General features: G+C 40.8%; 1 protein-coding gene across 1 annotated transcript in view; it reads left to right on the top strand.

Annotated features, from left to right (window-relative positions):
- LOC122808152 (C-type lectin domain family 4 member A-like) overlaps positions 1–4,989 on the top strand; it is a 485,199-nt gene extending 480,210 nt beyond the window's left edge. Inside the window, exon 5 of the mRNA XM_044079124.1 lies at positions 4,579–4,989. Coding sequence (XP_043935059.1) covers positions 4,579–4,989 — 411 coding nt within the window. The remainder of the gene's footprint in view (positions 1–4,578) is intronic.
- Positions 4,990–23,805: the final 18,816 nt, after the last annotated feature.

The raw sequence follows: 23,805 nt of genomic DNA, 5'->3' as shown, positions 1-23,805 counted from the left end.
CCTTCTTAACCTAGCTTCCAGTACTCTTTCCCATAACTTCACGCTGTGACTGATCAATTTAATCCCGCTGTAGTTACTAAAGGTCTGCATATCACTCTTATTCTTAAAAATTGGTATCAGAACACTTTTTCTCCATTCCTCAGGCATCCTCTCACTTTTTAATATTTCATTAAACAATCTAATTAAAAACTCCACTGCCATTTCACCTAAACACCTCCATGCTTCCACAGGTATGTCATCTGGACCAACAGCCTTTCCGTTCTTCATCCTCTTCATAGCTATCCTTACTTCCTCCTTGCTAATCCACTGCACTTCATGATTCACTATCCGCACATCATCCAACCTTCTCTCCCTCTCATTCTTTTCATTCATCAGCCCCTCAAAGTACTCTTTCCATCTGCTCAACACACTCTCCTCGCTTGTTAGCACATTTCCCTCATTATCTTTTATCACCCTTACCTGCTGCACATCTTTACTAGCTCGGTCCTTCTGTCTAGCCAATCGGTACAGGTCCTTTTCTCCCTCCTTAGTGTCCAACCTTTTATACAACTCTTCATACGCCTTATCCTTAGCCTTTGCCACCGCTCTCTTTGCCATGCACCTCATCTCCTTATACTCTTGTCTACTTTCTCCATCTCTCTGACAATCCCACTTCTTCACCAACCTCTTTCTCTGTATACTCTCCTGTACTTCTTCATTCCACCACCAGGTCTCCTTGTCCTCCTTCCTCTTTCCAGATGTCATACCAAGCACCTTTCTAGCCATCTCTCTTACTAGCTCTGCTGCAATTACCCAGCTATTCGGTAACTCTTCACTGCCACCCAGTGCCTGTCTTATCTCTTCCCTGAACATCACCTCACAATTACCATTTTTCAATTTCCACCATTTGATCCTTGGTGCTGCCCTCACACTCATCCTCCTCTTCTTGATCACCAATGTCATCCTACAAACCACCATCCTATGCTGCCTAACTATGCTTTCCCCTGCCACCACTTTACAGTCTCCAATCTCCTTCAGACTGGCCCTTCTACATAAGATATAATCCACCTGTGTGCATCTTCCTCCACTCTTATATGTCACGCCATGCTCCTCCCTCTTGTGAAAATTCATATTCATCACAGCCATGCCCATCCTTTTCAAAAAATCCACTGCCATCTGACCTTCTGCATTCCTTTGCTTAACACCATACCTATACCTATATATATATATATATATATATATATATATATATATATATATATATATATGTGTGTGTGTGTGTGTGTGTGTGTGTGTGTGTGTGTGTGTGTGTGTGTGTATAAACATACACCCACCTTTTTTGTTTTTCCAAGAAAGAAAGAAGGGGAAGGTGAGGGTAGGAACAAGTAGAAAGAAGGGTATTGGAATGTAAGGAAAGACAAAACAAAACAGTGCAAAAAACAGACAAGGACTGACACAGGAAGTGCTGACAAAAATGGGTGGCACAAAGAAGATATACATATATATTTATATCTGTCTGTCTGACTATCTGTCTGTATATATCTATTTATCTATCTTATCTATCTATCTATGATTCTACACACACACACACACACACACACACACACACACACACACACACACACACACACACACACACACACACACACACACACATACACATATAAATTACTTACAAGTGGTTGAAGATGTAACTTGTTGAAACAAAAAAACGTCAGTACTGCTTTTTGAAATCAGCTTGTCGAACATACCAGATTTTTTTCTGTGCAAGATCACTGTATTATTGGGCTTGGGAATTTGCCCTTTCCCTACTGTAGTGTTATTTTGTAGTTGGTAAATATAACTAGCAAGGAGTGTGGCTATGCAATATAAACCGGTATTAAAAGGAAATGGTTGATTGATTAGAGGTCAATAAGAAATGGCAAACCAGACAATTCTCATTTTAGACAACTTTTATTTTATATTTTTTTGTTTGAGTTTTTGATAGGCTGTTGATCAACCATTTGTGTTCAGTCATTTGCTGTTTCATATGTTGGCTGCATTTTTGGTATATAGATATACATCCATTTTGCATTTTTTTCTCTGCCTCTATATATATGTGTATATATATATATATATATATATATATATATATATATATATATATATATATATATATATATATATATATATATATATATATATATATATATATATATATATGGGTCTACTTCAAACCATCAAAATCCCACATAATTGAATCCCACTTCATCGAGATGACAAAAATTGAAACTTCACTTACGCAAAGTGTTACAGCATTAAAAACTACACCTGCAAAAGGAACTACTTGGGCACCATGGACAAATTACACATAACTAAGTAAATCAAACTCACCAAAGTGGGAGGCTCCACCCTCACACACTCCTTAACCAAATATGCCAACTCAGAGATTGCACTATAGTGGGGAAAAGGGCAAAGACTTCCATGGTGGCCAAATAGTCCTTTTCCCGATCGTCATTTTCGATGATGTAACTGTTCATGTAAGTGAAGTTTTGATTTTGTTGTGTCACTGAAGTGGGATTCAATTATGTGGGATTGTGACGTTTTGAAGTAGATCCATATTTGGATATATATCTATATTTAAATATATATATGTATATAGATATAGATACAATTATACTTCACTACATCATTTCACGGCATCAGCATACACTACCTCGATCACAATTGTTGCAACTTAATAAAGTGAAAAAAAAACTTTTTATGCATCCCCCACATCCCCTACTAATTTATATATACCAAATCTAAAATCACAAAACAGCGAGGAAATGGGAAAATCCAACTCTTGCTAGTGTAGCAATCCCCCAAAGTAAATGCTGTTGTCCTGCAATGAAATGGCAGTTCAATAAAACAAGTTTCCTTTTTAAACTTTCAGTATACTGAATATACAGTGAAACACACTGACCCCATATGTATATATATATATATATATATATATATATATATATATATATATATATATATATATATATATGTATGTATATGACTCCCTTGCATTTTGTCAAACAGACTTTTGGTTGACAAATGCAAGGGGCAGTAGAGACTGTCGAATGATCAGATAGCTGAACATTGGACATCTTAAAGGTGTGTTGCATTAAGACAGGCAAGTGTGGTTTGGAGAGGGAGGGAGTGTGCGTGTATTTGGGTGTTGTTGTAAGGGTTGGGGTGGGTATGGGGATAGATGTTACGTGGTTGAGTGGGAGTGTGTATATTTTAGGGTTAGGGTAGGAGTTACTGTAGGTAAGCAGATAGATGCAGTTTTAGTAGTGTGTGTTGGCATGTGTTTACGTGTCTGATTATGTCCTATGTAGTGGTAGTGCTACTGGAAGCTTTTTTAAAGGTACCAACTTATTAATATTTGCTAAGGATTAAAGTAAAAGGGGCCGCTTATTCTATATAGGCAACTGGATATCCTTACCATAGCAGACTCAAAATACTGTAAGATCAAAATCACTTCCTTTCTTTTGAGGATATTGTTGGATAAAAGGCAACCATGAGTACTTTTTGGGGACTGAGTGATATTTCCTGTCATGGATTATATGATGGTACATGATTTCGTAAATGATACATGTATGGAAATAGTGTTTATATGTTACTTTGTTGCAATATTTGCTTGATAATGTATGGACTTGTATTTTCTTGTAGTTTGTTACCTAAGCATTTTATTCCTCTCCCATTTGAATGGATCATTTCTAAATGTTTAGTTAGCTAGTATACAGAACACACTTTTAAACAGTTAACTGCACCCATTAGATGTGTGAAAGTATAGCAACTTCATGATTATGTAACAAAGGGAATGCTGCAAAAGTCACTGAGGTTTTGTTTTTTGCCTTAATGAGATTGTTGTTCTTTTGAAGCTTCGCTTTCATGTAAGACTGCTGTATATCTATGAATAAAATGAAAATATTGAGATGCAAACAAATCAAAAGTAATAAAAATAAACAGAATTAAATAAATAAAGCTGTACCATCAAAATAAAGGGAGGATCCTTGTCATAAAAGGCATCTGTGTCTCAAAGAATCCTCAACTTTGCTGCCTGGTTGGGAGATCAGTGACAAGTAACTGAGGCATATATTGTTGGCTTGAGAGTTAAAGAGGTAATACAATGACTGATTATTTCATACAAGAAAAAAATCTCCCACACACTGAAATATTCAATTAACACTTGAGGGACATCAAAAGATGGTGGCTAAATATGTCTGCTAAGAAATTAGCATTCACGATAACCTGATTAACAATAAAACATCAACATTGTGATGGCTTACTGCCAGATTGCTGTAATTTATCAGCTGAGTAGATTGGAGTATTGCCTTCTTGCTTGTCTATTAATAAAGCAATGGCCCTATTGCTTGGAAGACAGCTGTAAGCACCTGAGGCAAGTAGTCCTAACAGATCAATGACGGTAAAAGAACACATTTCAAAATTAAGATGTTTATGCAAAAGTGGTACTCCTAGAGTGACACAGCACTTTATTCAGTATCAGCACTTCTGTGGTTCTCCTAGAGTGACACAGCACTTTATTCAGTACCAGCACCTGTGTGGTACTCCTAATGTGACAAGACACCTTATTCAGTACTGGCACTCTGTGGTACTCCTAGAGTGACACAGCTCCTTACTGAGTACCAGCACCTCTGTGGTACTGCTAGAGTGACACAGCACTTTATTGAATATCAGCACCCCAGTGATACTCCTAGTGTGACACAGCACCCTATTCAGTACCAGCAGCTCTGTAGTACCTCTAGTGTGACACATCACCTTTTTCAGTACCAGCACCTCTGTGGTACTACTAGCATGACATGGGAGCTTATTCAGTACCAGCACCTCTGTGACACTCCTAGAGTGACACAGCATTTTATTCAGTACCAGCACCAAGGTGGCACTCCTAGAGTGGGACAGCACCATATTCAGTACCAGCACCACTGTTGCACTCCTAGAGTGACACAGCACCTTATTCAATACCAGTACCTGTGAGGTAATCCTAGCATGACATTGCACTTTATTCAGTACTGGCACCTCTGTGGTATTTCTAGTGTGACACAGCACTTTATTCAGTTTCAGCAAGCAAGCTACAAATAAATAGGTAGGTAGGGGTTCTAAGCTCAATACTGACAACTGTGTGTGTTGGTTATATCATTTTGAGGCCTGTTCTTCCCAGTACACTTCCCATCACCCTACTTAACAAGGTCTGCTGAAGTAATTTACCGTAGATGTACCTTTGGACATTCTTCAGCCCTATAAGCTCTGTGGCACATGCAATAACTGTGTAACACTGTATTACAAATAACTAGATAAGTAGGGGCTCTAATCTCTGTACTGAAAATGGTTATACTGTGTGTGTGTGTGTGTGTGTGTGTGTGTGTGTGTGTGTGTGTGTGTGTGTGTGTGTGTGTGTGTGTGTGAGAGAGAGAATCATATCCTGTGTGTGTGTGTTGGTTATACCCTTTTGTGGCCTGTTCCACCTAGTACACTTCCCATCGCTCTACTTTACAAGGGCTGCTGAAGTCATTCACCTTAGATGCACCTTTGGACACTTATCTGCCCTATAAGCATTGTGGTGCATGTGATAAATAGGCAGCAATATAGTATGTACATGTAGATAGGTAGGTATTTGAGTCTCAGTACAGCCGACTATACTACTGTGTGTGCTTGTGTGTGAAGCATTTCCCCTGTGGCTGTTGTGTGTGTTGGTTATACAATTTTAAGTCCTTTTGACCCCCTCCTCATGGCATTTCTTTAAAGTGCCAGTTGATAGCATCCACATTACAAGCATAGTCAAACATTGTCTAACACAAAAGCACTGTGGTGCATGCAATAGTCATACCAGTCTGCACTACACATAGCTAGAGAGGTAGGTCATATAATAGGAAAACTGTCATCTCTGTGTGCATATATGTTTCAATGCATGTCCCCATGCAGCTGTGTGTCTGTGTTTCAGATGGCTATACCATGTTAAGAGCCTGTGAAACCACCATTGGCAATCCTAACAGCCCTTGCAATTGCCACCCACTTGAATAGTAGTGACAGACACTGAAACACTATAGTAGCTTTGTGGTGTTTGTGTTATACATACAGCAGTGTCGTTTTTACAACTAGGCAGGTTCAGATTCTGCTATCAGCAAGGGCAGGTTGAGTGTTTGTTTGTGTGTGTGAGTGTGTGTGTGTGTGTGTATGTATGTACATCCACTTGCAGCACTCTACCTGTGTTATGGCCACCAGCATACCTCTCAACCCCGCACAGAAAGACATCTGGTTAAATCCATATGGAAAAATGGAGCAAACAAACATTGAGCACAACCTTCACATATTGCTGTGACATGCATAGAAAGTAGATATGGGAACAGGTTATGCATGGAAATGCACTTTCCAAAGTGAATGTGTCATTACATGACAATAGCTGTCATCAATCTGCAATTTTAGTCTGTCAGGATTTTCCCACAGTTCACCAGAAAACCACGTTTTATGACAGATGGAAAGAAAGTATGTGTCAAACATCAGGACAATCTGCAGACATATGTAGAGGTCACAGGTATGGCCACCATCTGTATCACCCTGCAGGTTAAAGTCCATGTTTGGCAAGGTGTGACCTGTGAACACAAGTGAAACAGTAAAGAGGTCTGAAGAGTGTAGGAAAACAAAAATGTCATACGGTCCTGTTCTGATTGCCTAGAGCAGTTATTGCATGGTAGAAGCACCTTGATGTTGTGACAAATAGTGTGAGCTAAGGTAATGTCACACAAAAAAGGTGTCATAGTAGCAAACCAGAGGAAGTCCTGTGTATTGCACTTGCCATGGCCATGGTACATCTTGCCAACTGTCACTTTACTACAGGTTGTGTCCCACACTTCACATTTGATAATATTGCAAAGCCATTCATTGTGATTTATGTGTGTGCAATATGTATACATGTGAAGGCCCTGTGACTATCTGGTGCCCCCAATAACCAACAAGTATATAGTTATGAATGCTAATTGGTTTCACCCACATATGTAGGTACGGCCTAAGGCTGTATGAACTGTAAGTATTTGCACTCTGTCATTGAACTACAAGCTACTGTTAACACACTGTGATGAGCCTTACAGTGGGTATAGAATTCTCTCATGGTCCCAGTCTCAAGCTGTATGCAGACAACAGTGTCAGCATGCCATACAGCAAGTACATATCCCCACTATGTTCCACATTAGTGCCAACCCCATAAACACACAGACTGCGATGACATGTCTGGGTACCCAGGATGGCAACATAGTTCCACTCAGGCACCAAGTATTGGCAGTCATCAGGAATTGCTTGTATATGGTTCACCACATAGGTGAAGGTATCGCATCCAGCCGAAAGGTGGACATTACCTCCGAATAGTCCTCGGTCAGTAAAACAATACATTAGCAGCATGGCCAGTCTGCTATGCACCTAAGCAGACATCTGCTGAATCTGTAATGTCTATGTTAACTCACATAAAGGTCAGCCATGTCCCTCAACACACACACACACACATGTGGCATTAGTACAGGATAAAATGTGCATTTATGAACATGTATAGTACAAGCTGTGATACTACCTAAATCACTGACATTCACAATAGGTGTGCACAAATGCAGTCTGACCAGACATATGCATCCAGGTATGCAAAGGTTGCCACTATGAATGCTACAGTATTGATGTGATGACCAATGGGGCCTTACATGTACGCTTCTTGGCTGTTGAGTTCATGCCGCTAACCTCCATGACAAATGTGGGGATGTGTGCCTGGGAGGTCGTGGCTCCACCAAGGTTGGTGAGGAACCCCTCTGTTGGTGTCAGTGGTGCTTCTGTAGCAGGCCCTCCACCAGTGGCAGCACGGTCCCTGGGTACAGCTGCAGCCTAGTGCTGTGCTTTGTGTATTAAGTCTGTGGCATGGTGTTGAACCTGTTCATAGCCCCTGCCATGGTGTCCAATGTTATTGTCGGTCTCCACCAGTTCTGCCCATGGGGCAGTTCATTGCTGCATATAGTGCCAGCTTCTCCCCAACAGTACCCTGTGATATAGTCTCACGGAATCCAAGATCACCACAGTCTCGGCCTCCATGTATGGTGGGTGACATCTACAATACCTCTCACCTGGAAGACATGAACAGGGGAACACATCACAGTACCACATAGATTGGCTACCATCATGTACAGACCATAAACATCCACATTTGTTAGTGGTATCCACCACTAACACCCACATTATACCCCTGCCATCTATCAGTACAGTATGTGTGTGAGTATTGTGAACATACCAGCATTACAGCATGTGTTTCCCCCCGTATCCTGATGTGGCATGTTCCTCCCATTGAGTTCCATTAATGTGCATAATCCATAAATCATCATTCACATCACACAGCACATTCAGCAGCTGGCGACATCATGGAGGTTCCCCACCAGTGAATACCAGGCCATCAAACATCTACCATACACCTATAGGCTATAAAGCTAACCCTCTGTCCAGTGTCATACATACTCCTCAGGACTGACCTCAGTGTGGCATGTAAGGAAATCACAGTCTCCACATTGCTGGGATGGCTGGCTACAATGAGTGCAGGTCATGTTCCACTGTGTTAACACACACACACACACACACACACACACACACACACACACACACACACACACACACACACACACACACACACACACACACACACACTCAATCTGATTAGTGACCTGGACTATCCTTGTTGGCAGCTGATGTGTGTCAGACACAATCACCCTGAAGTGGAATTGGCACCATGTCCACATCAGGCAGGGTAACTACCATCACTTTTGCAGGTGCAACCTGGTGAAATGGATGGTTAACAGCAAATACACCCTTGGGATACCAACTATGTCCCTGTTGGATGGGGACATCAGCTGCTGCCTTGCATACACATGGGCTAACTTGTAGCCTAGGCATATGGCTACTTATGGCTCATAGCCTAGTAACCTGAGATGGCAGCAGAACTACCAGAAATGGCCTGATTGCTGTGACAGATTGTGTTATGATGTTTCCACACACATCACTACCATCGTCTGCTGGGTGCCCCCTATGGGCAACGTTACACTACCAGGTCATCCAGCCTACATCTGGCAAATAGGTGAGTGGTACTACAGGTGCATGTGGACATTCCAGGAACATCTGAGGTTTACAATAGCAGACTGGTGCATATGTGGTGTAGGGTGACCTACTCTCAGGTATCTGACATCAGCAGTACCAGACGTCATTATTGTTTGACTGCAGTCCTTCATGATTTGCCACTAATCTGCCAGAAAAACAAACTTTTATGGAAAACATGGCCAAAATTGCGATGCAAATATCAGGACATTCTGCAAAACCCTGTACAGTTCAGAGGTCTGCTGAAGACATATCCATCAGTAATGGCTGCAGGTGCTGAACAGCAGACTAACATGCAACATGACAGTCGCAGAAGTGTTGTTGAGAGCTATTATTTAAATTCCTATTTCTGATGACTGCATTCCCCCAATCTGCATTCCATTACATACTTAATTGTTTGACATTCCCGGTATAATATTGTACCCCTTTTTCAGAATAAATCCACAAAAGGTGTTGTGAATAGTTAGTCTGTCTTCTTGATGAAAGTATCTGATCTGTTTAGCATAGGCATTAGTTTGCCTTTTGTAAGTGATGGTCATGAAGAGGTGATGGCCTGTGCACTAATCTGTTGCTCCCATTTGCTAATTGCATCTAGAATAGCTGAGTTACCTTCCTATTAGCTAATGTCATGGCAACACAGTGTTATAAGTATGGCCTTCATATGGGCCTTGTCCCTTTTCCCTGGCCTGTAAGGTGGCCATTATGAAGGTGTGGGAGCTACAGCATCACAGATGGTAGGTGGAAATACTGTCCACTGTTTGGATTAATGTGTTGTGTCCACAGTTTTGCATGCTATGTTTGCATAGCTTTCAACCTCTTAGCACAGAAAATGTGGACACAGCACAACAAAATGTGTGGAGAAAGGGTCACAAATAGGGAGAGATTGTACATATTGGTGTCATAACCTTAGAGAATTGCTAGAGTAACAAGGTTTATTTTGACATTCAGTTTCTGAGAGAGTTAAAGTCTGACACTCAAATGTGTATTATTATTTAGTGACTTCCATCCTGATATCATCCCAGTGATTTAGCAGAATACCACAAATGATATGAGGAACAAGCCATAAATATTAGCCATAACCCTTGACATTCTGTGGAAATCAGTACAGTAACATGTAACACTTTGCAGCATTTATTGGTGTGCATACTGGCTCTGTGTCTGTGTCAGAGGCCCAAGTAGACTGTGATTTTAGCCACTATATGTCAGAGTACTGTGTGACTGGCTATCAAGATGTGTTCATATAACTCAGTTGCTGTACTCAGTAGGTCATATGGTCTACTGGTATGTTGCCCCAACTGCAATTCAAATGGTTCTGTGTTCATAATTTGCCAGTGATGTTTTTCGCTCTAAAGGTATATCTCTGTATTTCCTGATAACTTTACAAATGCATCCACATTCCAAAAACTGTACACATTTTCACAGAATGTCTGGATTTTGTGCTTATATTTTTGGTCTGTTCAATATTTGTTGTTTTCTGGCATAACTGGAATAATCTGAGGTCTGATGGCACTAAATAATAACAGAGCTTCGAGTTATAGACTTCAAATCCTTCAGAAAATGTATGTTAAAACAAACCATGTTACTGTAGTAACTTTCTTATATGTATAACTGCACTATGTAAAAGATGTGAGTATTGTTGTGTCTCTGTCCCCCATTTTGTCAGTGTTCATCCAGTTTCTTGCACTAAGAGGTTGAGAGGTATGTACATCAATAATTTTCCAGAGCTGATTTGGTGTAGTGGTACATTGCTCTGACTCTAGTATAGAGGCTCCTGGATTCAAGGGCTGGCAGTGATATCTTTTTCCCTACTGCTCAATGACTGTATTGCATGATATGTTTGAAAAAGCATTACAAATTCCCACAGCTCATGTGCTGAAGTGGTATGTTGTTTTGGCTGTAGTGCACAGGGTTCTGGGTTTGGGACCTGCCAGGGTTGGTTATTTTGTTGCTTGGCAAAACAGGGGCTGATTGAGAAAGAGACATTAAAGCAGTTTTAAGTGGGATAGTGTGGGTTTGTGAAATGCTAAGCAATGCCAAGAGGCACTTAGTCCTTTTTGGCTTTGCTTAGTGCTGCTTATTCCCACTTAAACCCACACTAATTTCAAAAAAAGAAAATAAAAAAAGGGTAATAGGAAAGTGGTAAAATGGGGGCAAGCATGGGGAAAAACAATGTGAAAGGCAGCTAGGAATGTGCAGGATGGGTGTAGGAAAGGACCATAGCTCTCCATTTCTTCTGCAGCAACAACTGTGAACGATGTGGACAATTTGGAATTTAAAACCTCACACCACACAGGGAGGGGTGTGGGTGACATACACTGGTTGAGTAATTCAGGGGTAAATTGAGTGATGTCAGTGTGCTTGGGGGAGAAATGGAGAGCTATATATGAGCCGTGTTTTTGGGGGGGGTAGACAGATGCCCTCCTTTTTTTAAATGTTAGAGTGGGATGTTGGGGAAAGGTTGTAGGTATGCTTGGGGAGGTAAGTTGGGAAGGAGAGGTTACTTTTGCAGACAGACAAGACAGCAGACAGGGGCAGTGTATGACACATGAGGGGGGTAAACACCTTGGACAGAGAGGGTGGTTGGGAATCAGAGGACCATGTGCCCCCAGATGGAAACAGTGGGACTGAGATTCCCACCCATGGGCAGTCACCACTGCCCCTTCACGGCCTTGAAGGTGGCTCTGCTGGGGCTGGAGAACAGGGGAAGGCTGCCCCTTGAGGTGCACCAGTCTGCCTTCAATCTAGCTCAGGCATCTATTCAACTCTGTCTGGATGACCCTGTGCACTATACCTTGAACTTTTTGCAGGTGACAAGTTATTCTTCATGCCCTCACCTGGGAGGGACAGGGTGCATCCCCTGAGGTGGTTCCACCCAAGGGTGGTTCAGGACCAGTAGATGAGGCAGTTCTGTGTTGGGTCCGAGACATGCTGGGGCCTGCTGCTGTGGCCAGGTGAGGTGGAACAGGTGGATCTGCTGGGATATGCCTTCCCAAACATGCTATGGTGTTGAGGTTTCTCAAAATGTTTTGGTTAGTCATGAAGAGGAGGCTGCAGTAGTGCAGCGGTTAGCATTGCCACCTCACAGCAAGAGGTTCTCTGGTTTGATCCTTGGCTGTGGTACCTTTTGTGCGGAGTCTGCGTGTCCTTCCTGTGGTCATGTGGGTTTCTTCCGGGTGCTCGGGTTTCCTCACACATCCCAAAGATATGCTGTAGGTGGATTGGACATGCTAAAGTGGCCCTAGGCGTGAGTGTGTGCATGTGTGTGCCTTCTGCGGAAGATTGGGTGCTCGGCTGGCAACTCAACACCATACAAACTCCACTGCCAATCATGAGCATATAGGTGATTCACTGTGTCGACCCCTAACAGGGAAAAGCTGAAAGAAGAAGAAGAAGATTGGTTAGTCATGAACAAAACATTTCAAAATTAGTTATAACAGCATGTGTGGTTGTTCCAATTAACCCAAAACAATAGAACTGAAACAATTGCATAGCAAATAGAACACATGCATGAATGGAATAACTGTCAGCATTGTAACAGCATGCCAGTTACATTTATGGCAACAAGTCACCAACAATTGTATTTGAACAAGGTATTTTGATATGCAACCAATTAAATATATGAATAATAATAGAACACAAGTCCCAGCATTAGGTTTTGAGAAAAACATACCAGTAGTATATGAATAATAATGATTGATGCAGATATGTGGGGGAGAGAAAAAATGTCCATTAACAACTGTATAGGCTTCTATTTTTCATAACAGTACTTCTCAATACTCGACAGGTCTGCCCTCACTTTACATCTACATGTGGCCCATAGCTTCTGTAGCACATACATAATTGTTAAACTGTCAACCTAGAATGGTATGGGGCAAACTGTGACAACTGTGGGCACATGACTAGAGGGGACTCACACATTTCAGGGTTACATATATGATGAAGAAGGTGTACCCTGCAGTGATGATGTGTGAATGTACTACTAGCATACTTCACCTGGATTCATATCTGTGTCATGATGGCATGACACTTGAGAGATGTATCGGGAAGTGCATGGTGTATGTACCTATTCTGCTGTCCTTTGCAGGCATGGGGTTGGACAGTGGAACAGTTGTACACAGTTTATTAGTATACCCTTCATACAGGTAATACAAACATTTTTTTTACCTGTAAGACCTGTGGAGAACATATCTGTTAACACTACCTGACTGCTTCTACACATATTCAAGATTACTTGAGTGTAAATATTAACACATCTTAGTACCACTCCCTGGATTCAAACCATGGTCTGGGTGTGCAAAAAGGAATGACAAAGCTGTTTCATCTCACACTGAGCTACTGAGGAACTGCAGTATCTTACTTGACTGATTTTTGCCTTATAGACTCTTGGTTAGACAGTCTGACCTTGTAATCTAAGTGTAGTATCATCAGAGATGTGGTGACAGTTGAACATACATGCCTGAAATTCATGAATGACAGATAGTGTACTGTGTATTAATCCTTTGAAATAATAAGATTTGGAATGCAAAAGTTAACACAAGGCAATGCTGCAAGGGACACACTATAATACATTACACATTACGATTCAAGGTTCAGATCTTAGTGCAGGACATATTTCATATTTCATTTATATCTTGTTTCACTGCTCCACAATCTACAGTTTTGCATAACAGCTGGTTATCAGAACAACCTCAGTTAATGCATGCTGTCAAAGCCATGTTTGCAGTGAAGCACCTGTACACATTCTGTTTCTTCAACAACATACTAGAGTAAACACAACAGTCTGTGGTATAAATCTTTGTTTGAGTAAGATGTCACAGTGCTTTATTACACTGGCAATTTTACTTTCAGTAGTACTGCATATCCTGTAGATAAATATTGGTCTGACAATTTATGTATTCAGTACACTCAGAACACACTATACCTACTGGCTGTAAACAATGTACTCCTTCTTATTTATTGCACTATATACTGCAACAAAAATCTGTACTCACCAGACTCTCAGTGCAGCCTAGCCAGTCTGTCCACATGGGCTTAGACATTGCTAGCTCTCACCACTGCAGTTGAAGGGGAAAAACAACCATTATGCATAACTATCACATACTCAGGCTAGATATTGGTACAGCTATGGATGGAATACTTACAAACTACTGGGGCATTGCTGTCTTGAGCATCTTGAATCCATTGGGCCAAGAGTGCCCCCTTTCTCCACTTTATCTCAGCATAATGATGCCTTACCTGCTCACTAGTTTAGGAGATTCCAGTGGCAGTGGTGAGGTCACATGCCAGATGTTCCCAGGCCTCGCATTTGTATTGGGAGCCCTGGAAATGACCCTGTAGCAGTCTATCGCCATGGTGTTGCACAGAGAGCCCAGCCATGATGCTGGACTCGATAATGCCTCAGCGCTGAGCCTTAAAGAATGTTCCCTTTCCAAATCCAGACATAGCTCCTGCAGTGATCAAAGTACAACAGCTTCTGGCTGTATTCCTGGCTGTGCAGTTTAAATAAGGCCATATTTGCACCCTTTGCTATCATTGGACTGCTTTTGAAAATGCTGAGCACAGCTCAGTGGTGCACAAACCTGCTAAGCTGAGTTGAGCAGTGCGTAAAGGGGCAAATGCTGAGCAGTGCTTAACAATGTGCAAATCCGCTTAGCTGGGGTTAATGCTGCTTGCAATTATACTTCTTAGCAATGCTCAAACCGGTTAAGCACAGCTAAGCATCGCTAAGCATTGGTCAGTTTTTATTTAAATAAAATTAACAAATTGGACATCAATTACTCCTTACTGACATATTATTAAGTGTATATATTTTACTTTATATGATGTCCCCTTATGTGCATTGATTAGATTACTTTGGAGTTTGACTGTACTGTCTGTGAGCACTTGTGTTTACATGGAGAATTTCACATCATATATCCACTGATTTTGGACCAGCTACACTGCCCTGATAAACAATTATCAATTAAAACATCATTAAATAAATAATAAATTATATTGCAATCCTTTCCCCTGTAAAAGATGAATGGTCTGCCTTGGTATTCGAACCATGAACTACTGCACATAAAGGCAAAATTCTAACCACTAAGTTAAATCAGCATTCAACATATCTATATATGTCTATATATATATATATATATATATATATATATATATATATATATATATATATATATATATATATATATGTGTGTGTGTGTGTGTGTGTGTGTGTGTCTGTGTGTGTGTGTGTGTGTGTGTGTGTATATATATATATATATATATATATATATATATATATATATATATATATATATATATATATATATATATATATATATATATATATATATATATATATATATATATATATATATATATATATATATATATATATATATATATATATATATATATATATATATATATATATATATATATATATATATATATATATATATATGGATCTACTTCAGTAGATCAAATTTACAAAATACCGCACTTAAAAGCCAAAAGCGCAAAACAAAGAACATGCAGAAGATTGCAATATACAACACCAAATTACGATTGTTTTTGTATGCACATTGTGATGTACTTCAGATCGGAAAGTCTACCCTTTCCCTCAGTTTATTGTGATCTTGAAGTTGTGGGAGGTGCAGGGGTTGCCCCCTGCATGAATATTAAAAAGTCCTTATGAATGTAAAAATATTAGTTTAATTTTTTTTTTTATTTTTGCCTTTTGTCTGGGTGTAGGGGTGGGAGGTTGGCATAATGGTTAAGGTGTTTGCTTTACAAACACAAGGTGCAGGGTTTGATTCTCACATTGGGTAATTGGCTAGGCTTAAAATGGCCCACAAGGGCAGTTAGCCTAGTACTAATCTCTGAACCTCTCTCTGGTGTTAATTATAATGTGGCAGTCTTACTTTAATATTTTCTGCTATGTACATCCAAGCAGTGGATAGCAACCTATGTATTTTGCTCCCAGCAGCATTAACATTTTCTATAAGCAAATTAGGTTTACAAAGTAAAGTGCAGTTTTCTTTGAGATGGATATACAAATGATTTTAGAAACAGGCTTAACACTGAGAAAATTTGAGAATGTAAGTAAAAAGGTTATGATAATTGTCAATATATGGTGGTAATTACAGTTATAAGAAAACTTTTGAACTTGTAACTTGTAAATAAAAATGCTGATACACTTTTATATATTTGATCGAAAGTGTGGTTTATGGCAATTTATGCAGAATGCTTTAAATAGTGTTTAGTTCATAACTTTTTAGATATCTAGGATAGATGTTTTTATATTTTATTTTTCAAAGAAGTGTCCCCATCCCTTCAGGGAGGTGGAGTGTGACCGTACCTGGTGGGACCTGAAAGATAGTGAACTATGCCTGAGCAGGACGAAAGCAGAGGAAGCTCTGGTGGAGGTCCATAGTGGTCCTGGCCTGACATGCAAATCCATCATCCGGCCTGGGTATAGGGGCGAAAGACTAATCGAACCATCTAGTAGCTGGTTCTGTCCAAACTTTACCTCAGGATAGTTGGCACTCAGCAGATGCAGTTTTATCTGGTAAAGTGAATGATTAGAGGTATTGGGTCCAAAATGATCTCAATCTATTCTTAAACTTTAAATGGATAAGAAGCCCAACTCACTGGCTTGGAGCTGGGTGTAGTGGGCAACTTTTGGTAAGCAGAACTGGTGCTGTGAGATGAACCAAACTTTGGCTTAAGGTGCCCGATTCTGACGTTTACCTGACCCCAGAAAAGGCGTTGGTTGATATAGACAGCAAAACAGTGGCCATGGAAGTTGGAATCTGCTAAGGAATGTGTAACAACTCACCTGCAGAATCAACTAGCCCTGAAAATGGATGATGCTGGAGTGTTGAGCCCATACCCAGCAGTTGTCTGTGCTGGCATCCAAGGGAGCTATGTCACAATGAGTTGGATGTTCACCACGGTAGTACTGAAGCCCAGGGTGAGGGCCCAGTTTGAGCCACTGTAGGTGCAGATCTTGGTGGTAGTAGCAAATATTCAAATGAGAGCTTTGAAGGCTGATCTGGGAAAGGGTTCCATGTGAACAGCAGTTGAACATGTGTCAGTTGGTCTTGAGATACAGGTGAGTACTGTTCTGAAGGGATGTGCTTTGGGCTTGTCAGTTGTCCTTGGCCGATTGAAAGAGAGTCAAACTCAGATACTCCAATCCATAGTTGCAGAGATGGGCTTCTCATGGCATCCAGTGTGGTGAAACAAATGATCCCAGAGAAGCCAGCGGGGCATCTTGGAGAATTCTTCTTTCTTTGTAAAGGCAAGGTGCCCTGGAATGGGTTCACTCCGAGAGAGGGGCCTGCACCCAAGAAAGCATCTCAGCTCCAGAAGCATCAGGAAAGCTCTTGCTGGCCTTGAAAATCCTGCAGAGAGGGTGAAAGTCTTGCACCAGGCCATACCTCTATTTGCAGCAAGTCTCCAACATGAACAGCTTCTGGCATGTTAGAACAATGTAGGTACTGGAAGTCGGCAAGGCAGATCCATAATTTTGGGATAAGGATAGTTTTTAAGAGCTGGGCAGGTTGGGCTCAGGCATGAAGTGAGGCTTGGGTGCATGTCATTGATAGATGCGGTGTTGCTCCATTGCCACATCCCCTCCTCCTGGGGGGTGGGGCTGGAAGCAACAGCAGTGAATCTAGATGCTCACCTGGCCCTCCATGTGGATCACCCTGGCAGTGGCATGTGCCAGCTCCGACCAGCATCCCACATCATCTGGCAGCTAGAAGCTGACTTAGAATGGGTGGATGCTGGGGGATTCTGACTGTGTAATTAAAACAAAGCATCATGAAGGCCCGAGATGGGTGTTGACAAGATGTGATTTCTGCCCAATGCTCTGAATGTCTAAGTGAAGAAATTCAATGAAGCATGGGTAAATCGCGGGAGTAACTATGACTCTCTTAAGTTAGCCAAATGCCTCATCATGTAATTAGTGACATGCATGAATGTATTAATGAGAATCCTACTGTCCCTACCTACTATCTTGGAAAATCACAGCCAAGTGAATGGGCTTGGCAGAATCAACAATGAAAGAAGACCCTGTTGAGCTTGACTCTAATCTAGTACTGTGAAGAGACATGAGAGGTTTAGAATAAGTGGTAGGCCTTGTTCGTTGGTGAAATACCACTACTTTTATTGTTTTTTCACTTACCCAGAGAGGAGGAGGGGTGAGCCTCATTGGATCTCTCACTTCTGGCTTCAAATCCCTGGGCATCCGGGTGCAACCCACTCTAGGGACAGTGTCAGATGGAGAGTTTGACGGGGGTGGTACACCTGTCAAAGAGTAATGCATGTGACCTAAGGAGAGCTCAGAGGATAGAAACTTTGGTGTTGGATGTGTTCAGTGATGTCTGCAGCTGTTTTTTGGTGTTATGGAATTTATTTTATGATTTCAGTGTTTTGAGGTTTTGGCTTTTTGTCTTGATAATTTAAAGTTCAGTACTTCGTATATATGTATAAACATACACCCACTTTTTTTGTTTTTGCATGAAAGGTAGAGGGGAAGGTGAGGGTATACATATGTACTTACATATATGGGTCTGCATCAAACCATCAAAATCCCACATAATTGAATCCCACTTCATCGAAATGACAAAATCGAAATTGCACTTATGCAAACTGTTACAGGATTAAAAACTACACATGCGAAAGGAACTACTTGGCCACCATGGACAAATTACACATAACTACGTAAATCAAACCCACCAAAGTGGGAGGCTCCACCCCCACACACCCACTTTACCAACTATACCAACTCAGAAATTGCACTATAGTGGGGAAAAGGGCAAATACTTCCATGGTGGCCAAGTAGTCCTTTTCCTGATTGTCATTTTCCATGATGTACCTGTTCGTGTAAGTGAAGTTTCGATTTTGTTGTGTCATTGAAGTGGGATTCAATCATGTGGGATTGTGATGTTTTGAAGTAGATCCATATTTGGATATATATCTATATTTAACTATATATATATATATATATATATATATATATATATATATATAGATAAAGATATAGATACAATTATACTTCACTACATCATTTCATTGCATCAACATACACTACCTCGATCACAATGGTTGCAACTTAATAAAGTGAAAAAAAAATGTATGCATCCCCCACACCCCCTACTATTTTATATATATATATATATATATATATATATATATATATATATATATATATATATATATATATATATATATATATATATATATATATATATATATATATATATATATATATATATATATATATATCAAATCTTGTATCACAAAACAGTGGGGAAATGGGAAAATCCAACTCTCGCCAGTGTAGCAATTCCCCAAAGTAAATGCTGTCATCCTGCAATGAACTGGCAGTTCAATAAAGCAATCTTCCTTTTTAAACTTTCAATATACTGAATATACAATGAAACACACTGATCCGATATATACATATACATGTATGTATACAACTCCCCTTCATTTTGTCAAACAGATTTTTGGTTGACAAATGCAAAGGGTAGTAGAGACTGTCGAATGATCAGATAGCTGAACATTGAACATCTCAAAGGTGTGTTGCATTAAGACAGGTAAGTGTGGTTTGGAGAGGGAGAGAGTGTGCATGTATTTGGGTGTTATTGTAAGGGTTGGGGTGGGTAAGGGGATGGATGTAACATGGCTGAGTGTGAGTGTGTATATTTTAGGGTTAGGGTAGGAGTTACTGTAGGTAAGCAGATGAATGCAATTTTAGTAGTGTGTGTTGGCATGTGTTTGTGTGTCTGATTATGTCTTATGTAGTGGTAGTGCTACAGGAAGTTTTTTTAAAGGTACCACCTTATTAATATTTGCTAAGGATCAAAGTAAAAGGGACTGCTTTTTCTATATAGGCAGCTGGATATCCTTACCATAGCAGGCTCAAAATACTATAAGATCAAAATCACTTCCTTTCTTTTGAGGATATTGTTGGATAAAAGACAACCATGAGTACTTTTTGGGGACTGAGTGATATTTCCTGTCATGGATTATATGATGGTACATAATTTCGTAAATGATACATGTATGGAAATAGTGTTTATATGTTACTTTGTTGCAATATTTGCTTGATAATGTATGGACTTGTATTTTCTTGTAGTTTGTTATCTAAGCATTTTATTCCTCTCCCATTTGAGTGGATCATTTCTAAATGTTTAGTTAGCTAGTATACAGAACACACTTTTAAACAGTTAACTGCACCCATTAGATGTGTGAAATTATAGCAACTTCATGATTATGTAACAAAGGGAATGTTGCAAAAGTCACTGAGGTTTTGTTTTTTGCCTTAATGAGATTGTTATTCTTTTGAAGCTTCGCTTTCATGTAAGACTGCTGTATATCTATGAATAAAATGAAAATATTGAGATGCAAACAAATCAAAAGTAATAAAAATAAACAGAATTAAATAAATAAAGCTGTACCATCAAAATAAAGGGAGGATCCTTGTCATAAACGGCATCTGTGTCTCAAAGAATCCTCAACTTTGCTGCCTGTTTGGGAGATCAGTGACAAGTAACTGAGGCATATATTGTTGGCTTGAGAGGTGAAGTGGCCACAAAATGATCGATTACTCCATACAAGAAAAGATTATGCTGGTTACAGAAATATTCATATACGACTTGAGGGACATCAAAAGACATCGCTGAATATGTCTGCTAAGGAATTAGTGCTCATGGTAACATTATTAGCAATCAAAAATCAAAATTGTGATGGCTTACTGCCAGATTGCTGTAATTTATCAGCTGAGTAGATTGGATTATTTCCTTCCTGCTTGACTATTAATAAACAGCAGCCCTATTGCCTGGAAGACAGCTGTAAGCACCTGAGGCAAGTAGTCCTAACAGATAAATGATGGTAAAAGAACACATTTCATAGTTAAGATATTTATGCAAAATTGGTACTCCTAGAGTGACACAGCACCTTATTCAGTATAAGCACCTCTGTGGTACTCCTAGCATGATACAGCACCTTATTCAGTACCCGCACCTATGTGGTACCCCTAGAGTGACACAGCACCTTATTCAGTATCAGCACTTCTGTGGTACTCCTAGAGTGACACAGCACTTTCTTCAGTACCAGCACCTCTGTGGTACTCCTAGAGTGACACGGCACCTTATTCAGTACCAACACCTCAGTGGTACTCCTAGAGTGACACGGCACATTATTAAGTAGCAGCACCTCTGTGGTATTCCTAGAGTGACACAGCACTTTATTCTGTACCAGGACATCTGTGATATTCCTAGCATGACACAGCAGCTTATTTAGTGCCAGCACCTCTGTGGTACTCCTAGAGTAACACTGCACATTATTCAGTACTTGAACCTCTGTGGTACTCCTAGTGTGACACAGCACCTTACTCAGTACCAGCACCTTTGTGGTACTCCTAGCATGACACAGTACTGTATTCAGTACCAACACCTCTGTGGTACTCCTAGAGTGGCATGGCACTTTATTCAGTATCAGCATCTCTGTGACACACCTAGTGTGACACATCAGCTTATTCAGTAAAGCCACCTCTGTGGTACTCCTAGAGTGACACTGCACCTTATTCAAGTACCAGCACCTCTGTGGTACTCCTAGTGTGACACAACACCGTATTCAGTACCGGCACCTCTGCAGTTCTCCTAGAGTGACATGGAAACTTATTCAGTACCAGCACCTCTGTGGTACTCCTAGAGTGACACAGCACCTTATTGAGTGCCAGCATCTCCGTGGAACTCATAGCATGATACAGCACCTTATTCAGTATCATCACCTCTATGGTACTCCTAGCGTGACACGAGGCCTTATTCAGAACTAGCACCTCTGTGGTAGTCCTAGAGTGACACAGCACTTTAATGAGTATCAGCACCTCTGTGGCACTCTAAGAGTGACACAGCACCTTATTCAGTACAAGCACCTCTGTGGTACTCCTAGCATGACTTAACACCTTATTCAGTACCAGCACCTCTGTGGTACCCCTAGAGAGACACAGCCCCTTATTCAGTACCAGCACCAGTGTGGTACTCCAAGAGTGACATGGCACCTTCTTTCATACCAGCACCTCTGTGGTACTCCTAGCATGACACAACACCACAGTGCCTGCACCTCAGTGGTATTGCCAGAGTGACACATCACCTTTTTCAGTACCAGCACCTCTGTAGTACTCCTAGTGTGACACAGCACTTTATTCAGTATCATCACCTGTGTGGCACTCCTAGAGTGCTGCAGCACCTTATTCAGTACCAGCAACTCTGTGGTACTCCTAGAGTGACACAGCAATTTATTCAATACCAGCACATCTGTGGTACTTCTAGTGTGACATAGCAACTTATTCAGTACCAGCACCTCTGTGATATGCCTAGAGTGACACAGCACTTTATTCAGTCCCAGCACCTCTGTGGTACTCCTAGAGTGATACAGCACCCTATTCATTCCCGGCACCTCTGTGGTACTCCTAGTGTGACATGTCACCTTATTCAGTACCGGCACCTGTGTGGTACTCCTAAAGTGGCTCAGCACCTTATTCAATACCAGCACCTCTGTACAATTCCTATAGTGACACTGCACCTTATTCAGTACCAGAACCTCTGTGGTACTCCTAGTGTGACATGTCACCTTATTCAGTACCGGCACCTCTGTGGTACTCCTAAAGTGGCTCAGCACCTTATTCAATACCAGCACCTCTTTACTATTCCTATAGTGACACTGCACCTTATTCAGTACCAGAACCTCTGTGGTACTCCTAGAGTGACACAGCACCTTGTTCAGTACCAGTACCTCTGTGGTACACCTAGAGTGACACAGCACTTTATTCAGCACCGACACCTGTGTGGCACTCCTAGAGTGCTGCAGCACCTTATTCAGTACCAGCACCTCTGTGGTACTCCTAGAGTGACACAGTACCTTATTCAGTACTGGCACCACTGTGGTACTCCTGGCATGACACAGCACCTTATTCAGTACCAGCACCTCGGTGGTATTCCTAGTGTGACATGCCATCTTATTCAGTACCAGCACCTCTGTGGTCCTCCTAGAGTGACACGGCACTTTATTCAGTACCAGCACTTCTGTGGTACTCCTAAGTACATTTAATATTTTAAATTCCTTTAGAAATATGCCATACGCATGAGGCAGTTCAGATCCCTCACATATCCATCACATAAGACTCCATGCAAAAATGATAATGAGCTGAGCTCTGAGGAGATGAACATGTTGTCAGAGCTGCTGCAGAATCCATTGAATTTGATTGGGGGATCTTTGCCAAAATGAACCACTATGCCCTTGGTGGTAGAAAACATGTTCCATTTCCTTAGTGACTGGGAACATGATGTGCAGGTTCCTTGAAGTAATCTTGGAGGTACATTTCTTGGTATCTACCAAGGTAAGTGATACCCAAGAAGAGTTTAAAGTGAACCTACAGTCTTTCTGAAATCTTCTCTGTAGAGCTGGAATAAGGCCATTGGTCTACCATCCTCTGATACATTAACTGAATGAATCCTTCAAATTTTGGATTTTGAGGTGGAAAGTTGTGTGACGTTACCCCCTGTTCATTATCTAGTTCTTTTATTGGTTCTGTAATTGAGGTTTAATACTTTTCATTTCATTAAGGGCCTTCCATGGGGTTATGGGAGGAGACTGAGATCTGCAGGAGTAAATAAACTATTTACTAAA

This window comes from Protopterus annectens, chromosome 8.part0, assembly GCF_019279795.1.
Source record: "Protopterus annectens isolate FY-2018-M chromosome 8.part0, PAN1.0, whole genome shotgun sequence".
Taxonomy (NCBI): Eukaryota; Metazoa; Chordata; order Ceratodontiformes; family Protopteridae; genus Protopterus; species Protopterus annectens.
This window is presented reverse-complemented; position numbering and strand designations above follow the sequence as displayed.